The 15,409-nt window shown below is 48.3% G+C and overlaps 1 protein-coding gene across 1 annotated transcript in view; it reads right to left on the bottom strand.

Moving 5' to 3' along the window:
• The window catches only part of adam9a (ADAM metallopeptidase domain 9a), a 26,151-nt gene extending 10,930 nt beyond the window's left edge, over nucleotides 1-15,221 (bottom strand). Inside the window, exons 1-6 of the mRNA XM_083673841.1 lie at nucleotides 14,812-15,221; nucleotides 9,412-9,521; nucleotides 7,279-7,337; nucleotides 4,770-4,848; nucleotides 1,237-1,313; nucleotides 3-183 (exon numbers count right to left, since the gene is read on the bottom strand). Of these exons, the coding sequence (XP_083529967.1) occupies nucleotides 3-183; nucleotides 1,237-1,313; nucleotides 4,770-4,848; nucleotides 7,279-7,337; nucleotides 9,412-9,521; nucleotides 14,812-14,920 (615 nt within the window). The 5' untranslated portion in view covers nucleotides 14,921-15,221. The remainder of the gene's footprint in view (nucleotides 1-2; nucleotides 184-1,236; nucleotides 1,314-4,769; nucleotides 4,849-7,278; nucleotides 7,338-9,411; nucleotides 9,522-14,811) is intronic.
• Nucleotides 15,222-15,409: the final 188 nt, after the last annotated feature.

The raw sequence follows: 15,409 nt of genomic DNA, 5'->3' as shown, positions 1-15,409 counted from the left end.
ACCCTCAGGTGGTGGCTGACAGTCTGTCTGTGTGGGTCAGACTGAGCGTGCTCCGTGTGGGCCGTCCCACACACCAGCGGCTGTGACATCACATCCTGTAGGCGGTAGAGCAGGTGCTGATTGGCCGAGGCGTTGGCCAGAGGCTCCATGCCGTAGCTGGAGTTCCCCATGTGGAGCACCCCCCTGGAACACACACACACATGCACGCACGCACGCACGCACAGGCAGACAGGTCAGAGCTGTCTCCTGGGAGTGTGTTCTATGACTCTCCTTCACTACACCACAAACACAAGCATCTTTATATCATCATGATAGAAACACTGTTTAGATACATTAGTTATCAAACATCAGTTATCATTTATTTATGTGTGGAGTGTGTAGTGTATAATGTGTGGAGTGTGTGTGGAGTGTGTAGTATGTGTAGGGTGTGTATTGTGTGGAGTGTGTGTATTGTGGAGTGTGTGTATTGTGTGGAGTGTGTGTATTGTGTGGAGTGTGTGTGGTGTGTGTAGTATGTGTAGTGTGTAGTGTGAGTGTAACATGTGTAATGTGTGTAATGTGTGTAGTCTTGTTGTAGTGTGTGTGTGTGTGTGTGTGTGTGTGTGTGTGTGTGTGTGTAGTGTGTGTAGTGTAGTGTGTGTGTAGTGTGTGTGTGCCAGCTCATCTGGCCAGGGGGAGGAGGATGAGAAGGACAGAAATATCATCAACGCTTTTTCTGACAACTTGCAGAGACAACCCATTCATTATGGTGCAATCACCACACGACTGCACTAGAGCATAAATCAACCCATTCTCAGGCCCTCTGTGTGTGTGCGTGCGTGCGTGCGTGCGAGTCACAGGGTGATTTGTTTGCGGACGCGTTGGATAAAAAAGCTATAAATAGGAGAGTCATTGTCCTTCAGAAGAAAGAGAGGCCAGAGAGAACCCTCACATAGACCATCAGAGTAGAGGAGGAGAGGACCACATCTCTATTGAAGACAGAGTCCACTTCATCTCTCACAGAAGAGCTCAATGACTCCATACAAGATATATATATCGAGAGAGAGAGAGAGAGAGACTGAAACTAGCATTTCTTCATGTCCTATATGGCTGGTCTACAGGGCCAGTATCTGTGAGAGACATTTGGGATGTGAACATCTAAACACCTCCACCTCCACCTCCACCTCCACCTCCTCCTCCTCCTCCTCTCCGCCTCTTCCCCCTCCTCCTCCTCCCCCTCTTCCTCCTTCCCCTCACCTGAGTCCGGAGCAGATACTCATGGCCACCGCTGACCCCTCCACGCCCTCCACGAACCCCCGGTAGTGACAGTGGTCCTGGAGAGAGAGGAGTCACATGATCACTCACAACCAATTAGAAAGAGGAGTCATAGTCACATGACCACACACGACCACATGCTCACTCATTCCTGTAATTCCTAGAGGAGTCATGGCTTCCACCGGGCTTCTTGAGGGAGAAATTTCTATCTCCACCAGCCTCCCCTGGTGTGGACCAACACCCTGTAGGCAGGCTTCAGTCTAAAAGTATCTTCTCACTTTAAATGCTGTGGCCTATCCCTTTAAGTGTTCATGACATCAAACATCTCACAATCACTAGCTAGTTACAGGGGTTAGCTACAGGAGTTAGCTTTAGGAGCTAGCTAGGCAGTTACAGGAGTTAGCTGTACCCATCTGATGACTAAGTAAAAAATAACCTCTCTATGATGAAATGGTCCAATCTATAAATACAGCCATCTGACTGTGATTAGAACTGACTGACTAGGATCCCTCTCTCTCTCCCTCCCTCACACACACACACACACACACACACACACACACACAGGGCAGAGGACCAGAGAGAGGAGGGTCAGAGTGGTCCTTCACCCAGCAGAACCCAGCTGCTCTAAAGTGTAATTAGAGGCTCTGGACCAAGTAGGTCTGGGGACAATGCCACTATGCTCTCTCTCTCTCTCTCTCACACACACACACACACACACACACACACACACACACACACACACACACACACAGCTAAAGATGTGCTTTAGGGACAGAGGAAGGCCACCAGGGAGCTGCCATCTTTGTTCCAGAGAACACTCCTCTGTCTTGTCATCCTCTAATCAGCCAATTAGAGTCCCTACTTACTTAACTGTATTAATGAACCTCTCTCTCTCTAACACCCGGGGGAGGGGGGGTGACATAACAGGGCTTTATACTGAATCCCGCTGTGTGTGTGTGTGTGTGTGTGGTGTGTGTGTGTGTGTGTGTGTGTGTGTGTGTGTGTGTGTGTGTGTGTGTGTGTGGCAGAGACACAAAGCCTGTTGGATGGGTATGGTGGCTCTTGATAAGAAGACTGGGCCGTTGGCAGGTTAAGTCTGAGAGACTCTACTCTTCTGTACCCTACTATTGTACTCTACTGTACCCGACTATTGTACTCTACTGTACCCTACTATTGTACTCTACTGTACCCGACTATTGTACTCTACTCAACTATTGTACCCTACTATTGTACTCTACTATTGTGTGATATGAGGATGGGACTGACATCTCTCTGTCTGTCTGTCTGTCTGTCTGTCCTGCTTGTGTCTTTATTGTGATTGGCTCCTCTCTGGGGTTTGTGTTGAAACAGCCAATGAGAGGTGAGCTGGCGTGTCGTAGTGTAGCCAGTTGCGCGTTCCGGACGGTTTATTGCTGACATGAGAGAGACGGAGATCAACTCGCACGGCTCACTTCCTGTATCGCACCCACAGGGTGTTATAAAGCACTTCCTGTTGTGTGTGTGTGTGTGTGTGCGTACTAACAGATACTTTCCCAGCCTGCGTGTGGCTTGAGAACGGTCTTCCTCTCTCTGTTTCCCAGCAGTACCCCCCCCCCTCCCCCCCACAACCTCCCCCCCACTCCATATAGGTCATCTGGGGGGTGGGGGGGGCGGTGATGAGTAACAACAGGAGCATCTGCTATGTGAAGTATGCTGAGAAGTCACACACAGGAAATGACATCGTTGATCAAGAACCCAACCGTTATGAGACCTGAACATATAAACATAGCTGTGAGATCGTCTGGCCCAAAGCTCTCCATTGTTAGGATTCGGCCCATAGAGAGCAGCACGCACGCACACGGGACATGGCCATGTTTAGGGGAACGGTCATCATACTCGAGTCTTCTGAGAAAGCTTGTGATTAAATAAACAACGCTGTAAGAACCAGAGGAGCGTTCTCTCTCTCTCCATCATACTCATAATGAAACAGTTTTGAGCTTTAAACACACTAAAGCACATTCAGGAAGTCGCTGACGCAGGCTTACGGTAGATAATACATCATGTAATCAAAAATCCCATTTCTTCTTCGCCTCCAGCTATGATTAATGCAGCCTGACTCACTCCTGGGTGTCTGAATCATCTATTCTGTTCTAGTGTAATATATTCTATTCTGGTATATTATATTATGTTATATTCCATCTTGACTGATTTGATAAAAAAGCAACCTTTGAAATATGCTTCCTGTTGCTCATCGTTAGTCATGGCACTGATTGGTCACAACAGGCTGTGTGACGCTGGGCCTTACTTTCTGATCTGCTGATCTCTGCCCTGATAGGCTCCCTAAGGAGCCTGGGGCACTGGAACGGAAGGGACAGTGATAACCGTGGCAACAAGGCAGAACCAGAGATCTGAGTTGGGTTTTCACAGAACGAGTCGTTGAACCTCTCACTGACCCCATCACAATCAAACAAACAACAGGAACAGTCTACAAAATGTCTGCCAATTCTCAGTTTGTTTTATCTAACTTATTAAAGCAGGTTATTTGACTGAGAACATGTTCTGCTTGGCAGCAACAACCTGGGGAAGAGTTGCTGCGACCATAGAGAGAGAGAGAGAGAGAGAGAGAGAAAGAAAGAGAGAGGGGGAGGGGGAGAGAGAGAAAGAGAAAGAGAGAGGGGGAGGGGAGAGAGAGAGAAAGAGAGAGGGGGAGGGGGAGAGAGAGAAAGAGAGAGGGGGAGAGAGGGGAAGGGAGAGAGAGAGAGAGAGAGCATTCCTGTCTGTGTGCAGGTCTAGTCTGCTCTTCCCAGAACTGATCTCAGGCTTAGTGCTGATCTCAGAACAGATCTTAGATGATCTGTGTTGTTGCCATGGGAGAGAAGGCTGGTCTGTATCATTCATATCTGAGGAGAAGCCAGAGCCTCTTAAAGTAGCATTTTCTTGTGCCAAACACATACGTCTCTGTGAGAAGATACACACACCACCATCAGACTATACAGCATCCAGCTCTGTACTCTGACTCCTCCTGCACCGGGGGCTTCTCCCACGGCAGCCAGCCAGGTCAGGCTGGCTCTGACAACATCTACTGGGAACGCCATTAAAGACCTGAGAGGTTTTATGGGAAAGCAGGATGAACTTTTATACAAGGCAGGTGGATAAACAGATGACATCACTGTTAGAGACTAAAGTATAGAGAGTCATGGAGAGTCATGGAGAGTCTTGCTGGAGTTGAAGGGCTCTCCAAGACTGTCTTTATCAAAAAACAACCACAGTAGAAAGCATAGGGGAGTCAATACAACAACAACCACAGTAGAACGCGTAGGGGAGTCACGACAACAACAACCACAGTAGAAATCGTAGAGGAGTAAATACAACAAGCTGAGAGGAGTCTATGTTAGAAATTTGAGGAGTTAATTGTTAATCGTCTCCTCATGTCTGGAGATGATTCTGTATTCATTATGTCCAGTGTGTGGACAATGTGTGTGTGTGTGTCTCACCTGCATGGAAGGTCTGTGTGCGTGTGTGTGCACGTGTGTTACCTGCATGGGAGGTCTGCTGGTGACCAGAGAGCCGTCCTTGCTGTAGGAGTAGACTGTGAAGTCATCAGGGAGGAGGAGCCTGTAGGGACACCGTGACAACGTTACCTTACCTTACGATACACACCCCTACTACATCAGGAGATACACACCACCACTATACACGCTCTTCATCAGGAGACGCACACCTCAACTACACACACACCTCATCAGGAGACACACACAGGCAGGTAGAAAGTAGCTCTGTTGTGTTCTGAGCTGCTAAAGCTTCTTACTACCATTCCAAAATTCAATCATCTGCCTCTGACCCAAGGAAACTGTTCTCCACATTTTCCTCACTCCTCAACCCACCTCCTCCCACCTCCCTGTCTGCAGATGACTGTCACCTACTTTGAAATGAAGGTTGATGACATTAGCAGCTCTTTCTCTCTACCTTTCACCAACACTGCTACCACTCCTCCCAAACCCACTGCGCTACACTCGGCCTCTGGTTTATCAGCTCTTTCCCCCCTCTCCCCTGATATTCTAAAACTGGTCACATCCAAGCAGGCAACCACCTGCCCTCTTAATCCTATCCCCTCCTCCTTTCTCCAATCCATTTCCAAAGACCTCCTTCCGTTCCTTACCACCATAATCAATTCCTCTCTATCCACAGGATCTGTCCCAGCTGCCTTTAAGACAGCCAGAATCAAGCCTCTTCTCAAGAAACCAACTCTTGACCCGTCTGCTGTCCATAACTACAGACCGGTATCCCTTCTCTCCTTCTTATCTAAAACCCTTGAACGAGCTGTCTCTAACCAACTGTCTCACTACCTCCTTCAGAACAACCTCCTTGACCCTCACCAATCCGGCTTTAAGGCTGGGCACTCTACTGAGACTGCTCTCCTTGCTGTCACGGAGGCCCTCCACTCTGATCGAGCTTCCTCCCTCTCCTCTGTACTCATTCTTCTGGACCTGTCTGCTGTATTCGATACAGTAAACCACCTGATCCTTCTCTCAACCCTCTCAGAACTGGGCATCTCTGGCTCTGCACTCTCCTAGTTTGCATCCTACCTGGCTGATCGCTCTTACCAGGATTGCTGTCCTCTCCACGAGCCCTCACCACTGGGGTGCCCCAGGGCTCCGTCCTAGGGCCATTACTGTTCTCCCTCTATACCAAATCTTTTGGCTCAGTAATTTCCTCACATGGTTTCTCTTACCACTGCTACGCAGATGACACTCAACTCTTTCTCTCTTTCCCCTGATCTGACTCACAGGTGGCAACACGTGTCTCTGCGTGTCTTGCAGACATTTCTGCTTGGATGTCAGCCCACCACCTTTAGCCCTCCAACCTTTACAAGACTGAGCTGCTCTTCCTCCCTGGGAAAGCCTGCCCTCTCCAAGACTTCTCCATCACAGTAGAGAACTCTACTGTGACCTCCCTGACAGCCAAGAATCTTGGGGTGATCCTTGACAACCACTTGTCCTGTGCGGTGAACATCACAGTGACAGCAGGCTCCCGTAGATTCTTCCTCTACAACATCAGAAGGATACATCCATTCCTCACCAGAGAAGCAGCACAACTTTTGGTCCAAACACTTTTGATCTCTTGCCTTGACTACTGCAACGCACTCTTGGCCAGACTCCCCGCCTCCGCCATCAGACCTCTGCAGCTCATCCAGAATGCTGCCACCCATCTGGTGTTCAATCTCCCCAAATTCTCCCATGTCACCCCCCTCCTTCGCACCCTTCACTGGCTCCCGGTAGCAGCTCGCATCAGATTCAAGACCCTGGTGCTCACCTACCGGGCAGCAAAGGGAACAGCCCCTCCTTACTTGCAAGCAATGGTCATCCACCCTGCTCTTCCACCTCGGCTGGCCAACTGGCACCGCCAACTTTACGTGGATGCAGCAGTCATGCTATTTGGTCACAGGTTTTCACTGTCCTGGGAACGAGCTTCCCACTACTGTCAGGACTGCAGAGTCACTACCTATCTTCCGCTGTAGACCCATCTCTTCAGGCTACATCTTGACTGTCCCTCCCAAAGACCTCCTCATCCCCACTACACCCCTGGACAGTTTCTCTACTGTAAATAAAAAAATAAAAAACAAATAAAAAAAGTAATTCTTCCTTCTTCTAGCATTGTGACTGCCTCTGGTCCAAGCATAGATTTGTTTTTCTTATGATGACTGATGTATAGATGATTCACTTACTTAGACAAATGTACTTGTTGTAAGTCGCTTTGGATAAAGGTGCCTGCTAAATGTCTAAAATGTAAAATGTAAATGAGTACAGCCAGGTAGAAGGTAGCTCTGCTGTGTTCTGAGTACTGAACGTCTCTTCTGATGACTAGCAGGCCAGGCTGGATCTCTGTTTATCTGATTGTTTTCTTGATTGTGTCAAAATGATTCAGTCTCATGTGGTGCATTAAAGCAACACTTCAATGTGAGTGTGTGTGTCTGTGTCTCTCTCTCTCCCTCAGCCTCCCCTGTGGTCTGTACAGCAGAGAGTCATGGAGGACGTGTCTACTTACTCATTCTTCTCCAGGACGATCACATGGTCTTTCCCCAGGGCGTTGAAGACGTACGACACCTGCAACAGAACAGAAAGACATGAGGGGGTCATTTGATTGGCTAGGATCAGAGGGATGGGGTTGTTTCATTGGCTGGGTCTGGAGGGATGGGGTTGTTTCATTGGCTGGGTCTGGAGGGATGGGGTTGTTTCATTGGCTGGGTCTGGAGGGATGGGGTTGTTTCATTGGCTGGGTCTGGAGGGATGGGGTTGTTTCATTGGCTGAGTCTGGAGGGAGGGGGTTCTCTCTGTCAGAGAGCAATAGACACACAGAGACAAACAAACACACACACACGCACACAGACACACACAGACAGAGAGACAGAGACATAGAAACACACACACAGTATCACACCTTCACTATGCCTGTGTGTGTGTGGGAGGGTGGGTGTTTGTGTGCAAAAAGACAGAAAGAAAGAGAGCCAGCTGAACCTTGTTGAGTAAAGAGGTAGATGAGGAGGGACAGATGGAGACGCAGGTCAGGTGACAGGTCAGGTGATTCCTGTCTGACTCAACGGCCTGGCGTTCACCCCAGTCGTGAGGGTTTGTTTGTTTGTTTGTGCCAGCAGCTTGGAGGAGGCTAACCACAGGTGTTGGGCTCTCTCTCTCTCTCTCTCTCTCCCCCCCTCTCTCCCTCTCTCTCCCCCTCTCTGTCTCTCCCTCTCTCATTGTAGACCAATAGTGTAGTTGGCTAACAGCCTATTTATAATCTTACTTTCAGCTGCAAGAACGCCCATTTGGTGTTTACTGTTAATACTGAACACGTTCCAGTCTCTCTCTCTCTCTCTCTCTCTCTCTCACACACACACACACACACAACAATGCAGCAGAGAGCTCTGTTTAAACACACCCTCATTCCTTCACCCTCCTTCAAACATTCTCATGTTTCACTCACTCCTTCAGGTCCCTGTGGAGGGCTGTGTGTATGTGTATATATATGTGTCTAAGCCTGTTCAAACACAGATTCCAGGAAGGAAGAGAGGAGGACTCACACACACACACACACACACACACACACACACACACACACACACACACACACACACACACACACACACACACACACACACACACACACACACACACACACACACACACACACACACACACACACACACACACACACACACACACACACCTCTGGATCACACTTAAGCCTTTTCTCAGTTGTTAGGAACACACATCCTCCTCTCCTCAAAACTCAGAGGATCTAGGCTCCTCCCCTTAGATATTCTCCTCCAATGCCTTTTGAGGACAGAGTGAGAGGAGGAGAGGAGAGGAGGAGGACAGAGGAGAGGAGGAGAGGAGGAGGACAGAGGAAAGGAGGAGCTCAGAGGAGGATGGAGGAGAGGAGGAGTAACATACACACACATACATACTCCACACAGTAACAGACATACAGCTACATGCACACACACACCTCATCCCATCCCATCCCATCCCATCCCAGTGGAGTTGAACAACCACATGATTGGCTGCAGCTGTACGGTGAGGCCATGGTGCCTGCTGGTCAGCTGACCTCCGGGTCAAAGGTCAGAGGGAACAGGAAATGGACATGGGCATGACAACAACTGTTTGCATGGCAACAGTCAGCATGACAACGACAGTCATAAGAGTTGGCTAACGCACACACAGATCTGGGAATGACCTCACTGACATTTCCTGGCAGGGAGGGAGAGAGAGAGAGGAGAAGTGAGGAGAAGAATGGAAAGAGAGGAGTGGAGAGAGAAAGAAGAGAAGAAAAGAGAGGAGAAGAGAGGAGAGGAATGGAAAGAGAGGAATGAAGAAAGAGAGAGAGGAGAGGAAAGGAAAGAGAGGAGTGGGGCTAGCAGAGCTGACCATGAGACCAGTCTAGGAGGAACAGACATGTGAGAAGGAAGGACAACAGTAGAGGTCAACTAGGTAGGATAGGACTGGTCAGGACCTCTCTCACCCATCCATACACATGGAGGTCAGGGGAGGCTGCTGGAGGTAGAAATAGGAGGATGGGCTCATTGTAATGCATGGAATGGAATGAGGAATGGTATCAAAGGGAGGGGTCATGTTTGTGGGAGGAGTCATGTGTGTGGAGGGGAGTGGCCATGTTTGTTTGTACCCGGTGGGCAGAGTCAGAGCTGTCCAGGTCCCTCCTCTGCTTGCCCAGCCGTCTAGGGACCGTCACCTCATAGGATGAGAACTGAGCCGTCTGCTGATTGGCTGCTGAGTCTGGGGGGGAGGAGAAACACTGTTAGTATGTTCATATGTGGTTCATACACTGTCATACCCTGGGGAGGCTGGTGGAGGTAGAAATCGGAGGACGGGCTCATTGTAATGCATGGAATGGAATGAGGAATTAGCCGTTAGCCATCAGAGGAGGTAGCTAAGCTAATGCTAAGCTAATATGTTTGATTGTTCATGGTCAAGAGTGGAGTGGTGTTGGTTAGCATTCACACGCTACAGGGACACATGACAACATTACTGCCATGTGATTCGCAGTAATAATAATAAATCCTTGACTGAGTCAGTTCCCTCCCTCTAAGGCCAGGTCTGAGTTGTTGTTATTCCAGGCTTACATGCGCTGTGTGCAGTAGCCTGTGGACAGGGTTACCCCTAACCCTAACCCTCCCCTAACGCTAACCCTAACTCTCCTTCCTCTAACTCCCCCCCCCTCCCCCCTCTGCCCCCTCCCCATCTCTTAACCTCCTGCTCCCACCCTGACCCTTGACCTCATCTCTTCACGAGCTGACTTCCTGAGCAGGCCAAAGAGAGTCTATGTTTCCTGTGTTTCCTTAACCAATCAGAGCTTTCCCTGGAGGATTGGGGTCAGAGGTCGGAGCAGAGAGCTGGCAACACAATGCAGCCGGAGGGCTCTCTCTCTCTCTCTCAACATCAGCACTTCTGACACACACACACACACACACACACACACAGTCTCCTGCCTGCCTGAGCCAAAGCCAAGCCAAGCCAAGCCAACCCCTCTGTCTCCTGGTTGAGCTGTAGCCAAGTGTGTGTGTGTGTGTGCCCACCCTGTCAAGGCTACGTTCACAGCCCCATGCCCTCCTCTGCCAGCCAGACCCCCCCCATGTCAACGTCCTTCTCAGACACACAGAGGACAGACAGACACACACACACACACACACAGTCTCTCTCTCCTCACCTGTGAGTTCCACTCTGAGAGGAAGAGTCAGAGGAAAAGTCAGAGAGAGAGTCAGTGTGACTATAGGTATGAATGCTAGTATGCTACATCCCATGAGTAGCTATGGATGCTAGTATGCTACATCCCATGAGTAGCTATGGATGCTAGCATGCTACACCTCCAGCCATAGTAGCCTGGTCCCAGACACCTCCAGCCACCTCCAGCCATAGTAGCCTGGTCCCAGACACCTCCAGCCACCTCCAGCCATAGTAGCCTGGTCCCAGACAACTCCAGCCATAGTAGCCTGGTCCCAGACACCTCCAGACATAGTAGCCTGGGTCCCTGGTTCATACAATGATGATCTAGTGCCATTCCTGAGCGAGGGCCTGAGCTCAGAGTGTGTGTGTTCTCTCATGTGTGTTTCTCTAATGGGAGGCCAGAGCAGAGAGAGAGCAGACACTCTGTGGTTTCAGCATTCATCATTGATACCGGAGCCAATATCTCACCTCGACTATCAACAACCGGCCACAGCCTGTTCTCTCTGAGTGAGATACAGAGGGGAGAGAGACACACACACTCCATCTCCCTCTAATGAGTTTGGCAGCTAGTTTCCAAACATATGGAAGGAGGAATACAACAGAACTGAGATAAGATTCAGACTTACAACAATCTGTGTGTGTGTGTGTGTGTGTGTGTGTGTGTGTGTGTGTGTGTGTGTGTGTTGTTTCCTGGCAAAATGGCCCTGTACAGGAGCCCCAGACTAGCCCTCCATCTAACAGGTTTGATCTTCAGCCTAAAGTGTCTTACCCTAGTAGGAACTCTAAAAATGTGCTTAGGCTAGTGGTGAATAGATTCACCCTGCTGTCTACTTCCATTAGTTTCCCCTGCTTCCTCTTTCAGCTATTAACCATGAGTGACCCACAATGGAACATAGCTTCAAAGCCCCTATAGCTAACGACAGCTCTGTTCTAATATAAGTGCCAGTTGGTGTGGTTGCAGGAATTTAATTTATCGATGAGGTCAATTCATCCGAAGAAGATATTAAAAGAGGTTTGCATAACCATTCAGATCCTATGAAGTAATATGCGCAATGAAATCTGACTTTTTACTATTAACAAGGAGGATAATTCAACTTTAGGTGACAGTTTCATTTCTAACAAGAACGACATCACTTATTTTTCTTTAAAATACAGGTTTTTACTTTATTTAAGCTTCTAAAATATGAAAAGAAATTAAAACCTTACCCCTGTCCCTACTCTATCTGACTTGATATACATTTAGAGAGGCCCCGTCCAGCATTGACGTGCACCCGTTGAATACTCTCGGTTCCTCAGACTCGCTTCCCCTTCCATGTAAAGCGGTCACTCAACCTCCAGCAAGCCTTTTAACAAAGTCCCCACCACTAACAGTTATGGGCAATGCCAACTACTGATAGAGCGAGGGCTAAGACTCAAGGTAGCTAAGAGGGAGCCTAGTCCGATACCAACAGCCTCCAGGCTGAGGGATTCCTAGTTCTAATTTTCTCCGGAGAGAACTTTGGTCATGAAAACCTCCTGGTCTTTTAGGGTTCCTTATGGAAATGCCCATTGAGATGCTCTTGTCATCCCATTTTATCTTATCCCCCGATCTGGACTCCTGCTGTCGTCCCTCCTAGAACACCTTAATCTATCAGACTTCTGTCTCCTCCTTCACACCGTACTATGGCACACCTTCTGGAAAGTACCCTAGGAGGATGTATACTTTAGGAAGTACATGTACCTTAGGAAGTTGCCAGTAAACCAACCTGCTTAGCAACCCTCTCTCAGCCTTGTCAGGTCCCTCTTTTCTCTCTGTCCCTTTCAAATTTGATTACATTTCAACCCTTTTTTTAAAAATGTGTTTTAAGGGCTTTATTGGGATAGAGACAGTAGAGATTGACAGGAAGGATGGGTGAAAGAGAGGAGGGATGACATGCAGGATATGTCGATGGCCGGAATCGAACCAGGGACCTTGCGATGATATGGTATGCGCCTTAGTGTGCTACGCCACTGAACGCCCCCTATAATTAGTTATTTAGTATATTTTATTTGTTACATTTGATTATATTTCAGAACATAATTTCTTCACACAGACCCGCCTAGAACCACCCAGGTGGCGTTGTAGGTCGAGGGAGGTCCATATTTTTCGACAGTGTGTGTGTTTGTTTGTGTGTGTGTGTGTATGTTTGTAGAGCAGGGCAGAAGAACAGCTGTGTGTGACACTCTCTCTAACACTCTCCATGCAGCCTCAACTACCCCCCAGCTTTGGTCTGTCTGTCTGTCTGTGTGTGTGTGTGTGTGTGTGGAGTGACCACGGCTCCAGCCATAGCCTCCTCACAGCTTTCTAAAGGACAGTCCTACATCACGTCCCAGACAGAGCTATCTAGGAGTGTTGTTGCATCTAGGACACGAGAACACAACAAGGTCGCTGGCGTACAGTAGAGCTTTGTCCACTGCTCAGCACTCAGCCTTACATAACAGCCTCTGTTGGCCACAGAGAGAGGCAGGGGGACCTTCACCATTACACACGGAACCCTGTGTGTGTGTGTTTGGTGTGTGTGTGTGTGTTCAATGTGTGTGCGTGTGAGTGTGAGTGTGTGTGTGAGTGTGAGTGTGTGTGTGTGTGTGTGTGCCTGTGTGTGTGTGTGTGTTTGGTGTGTGTGTGTTCCTCTAAGCTGCATCCTCAGTGAACCATACAGTTCTTCAAATGCCCCGTCTGCTAAATGAGCAACATTGTGGGCTAATTAGCTCACCTCATCAACCAGACCTCTCCTGCTGGTCCAGACCAACTCTGTTACTATCCTGAAGGTACGACTAGAACAGGTCTCTGTTGAAAAAGAGATGTTCTCTCAATAAGACTAACCTGGATTAACCTAAATAAAGGTTCAATACAAATAAAAAAGCATATCTGTTCACACTTCTTGTGCCCATGTGACCTGCTCATCCAGTTTTTACAACTAGAGGAGAGGAAACGAAGGAGAGGAAACGGAGGAGAGGAAACAGAGGAGGAGAAACAGAGGAGAGGAAACGTTCACTTTCCCCTGTGAGGTGGCGGCTGCATACCACCACCTGACACACACATGATCGCCACACCACTTCCTGTTGAGCTGTGGAGACCCGACCACCATAACCAATCAGAACCAACGACAATATTATCTTAACCAATCAGGGCTTCTATAGTATTATCTTAACCAAACAGGGCTTCTATAGTATTATCTTAACCAAACAGGGCTTCTATAGTATTATATTAGCCAATTAGGGCCTCCCCACCACTTCCTGCTGAGCGGTGGAGACCCACCCACCAGATAACCAACCAGCCTCCCTAGATCACATGACCCTAATGACCTCCTATTGGCCTGGGAAACAATCCCATCAAGTCACACAACCACATTATAACATGTGCTCTGGGACCTCTCCTCTCCTCTCCTCTCCCCCCCTCCCCTCCTAACAGAGTCACAGCATAAAGCTGAGTACTATCTGTATCTTCATCTACAGAGAGCCATTGACTGATTCAACTGGGGAATGTCTCATATCTTGTTCCAACAAGACATACACTGCCAAGAGGCGAGTACTACTACTATAGCATGTGGAATACATGGAGAACACGTATGTTCCAGGGGAGGCTGGTGGAGGTAGAAATCGGAGGACGGGCTCGTTGTAATTAATGGAATGGAATCGAATAAGGAATGGTATCAGACACGCGTTTCATTCCATTCATTACAAAGAGCCCGTCCTCCGATTTCTACTTCCACCAGCCTCCCTGGGGAACATGTATGTTTGTTCAGTTCACATCTTCACCCTTCATCAGACCATGATGTAGACGTGTCTATTAACCCACATAAACCTTTCAGGAACGTTGATAAGCTGCTTATGCGTGTACAACCAACAACCTATACATAGTAGGCTAGACTTGGTAGGAGTCTAGAGGTCTGCCCGTCCTAATTCAGATGTGACAGTATTAGCTACAACGACTTTTGAAAAGTTGATTCATATGAAACCTACACACCGAAATACACTGAGAACGGATATGATTTTAAGCCCTTTTTCATGTAGTTTGCTATGATTTGGGTTATGGTGCTTTAAAGGCACAGTCCGTGAGTTTCCTCTATGGAACAGTGACACTCATGACAACATTCCCCCAGTCTGTGACTGGGCGGTAAAACACGACATCTGTTACTGGTTATAAAATAGCAGCGACTGGTCCCCCTGTTCCTATAAAACAGGTTTCTACACATTAACAACAACTATTACTATTAAAGATGTGCGTCTGTCTGAAATGGGAAAAAGAATTCAGGGATGTCGCCAGGTTCTAGAATGCCTTGCGACAGAGAGTGGCAGAGAAGCCGGGACAATGTTTACTCACCGTCGTCGCTGCTGCTGCTGCTGCTGCTGCATTCGCTGAGTCCATGGAGTAAAACGACCACACAAATCACTTGAAAGCACTGATACTGGGACAGTAATGTCATACCCATGTTTGTCTAAAAGGCAACAAACAGTCGAAGTGGGGACGAGTACAGTACGTCTTCTTATCCGGGAGTCGCCTTCCAAGCAATCACGAAGCGCCTTTTCCACATACTGTAAAAAAGCCTTTGACAATTACCTTGCCATAGTGTAACAACTACTCCTGGCTCGCCTACAGGAGAGTACTTCAGCCCTGCTGGTTGTGGCTCTTTCTAGACTACGGATCTATCCGGATCGAATGCTCGGTGTCTATAATAATAAACGATAATGCTGATTCACTAATCTTTTTGAATCGAGTCTCGTTTTAGATCAAACGAGTCGCAATGGCACATCCAGTGAACCCGACTAGAATGGATAAAAGGGCGCATGCGTAGTACACCGTACGTAACCCTCTCTTGCTGATGATGATGACGTTGAACCGTTATTCATATTCCAGACAAGCACATTTAATATTCCAAGGTTTAATTTCCATCAGATTGGATGACATTTTGATTTACATT

Source organism: Argentina silus (assembly GCF_951799395.1).
Source record: "Argentina silus genome assembly, chromosome: 7".
Classification (NCBI taxonomy): domain Eukaryota; kingdom Metazoa; phylum Chordata; class Actinopteri; order Argentiniformes; family Argentinidae; genus Argentina; species Argentina silus.
This window is presented reverse-complemented; position numbering and strand designations above follow the sequence as displayed.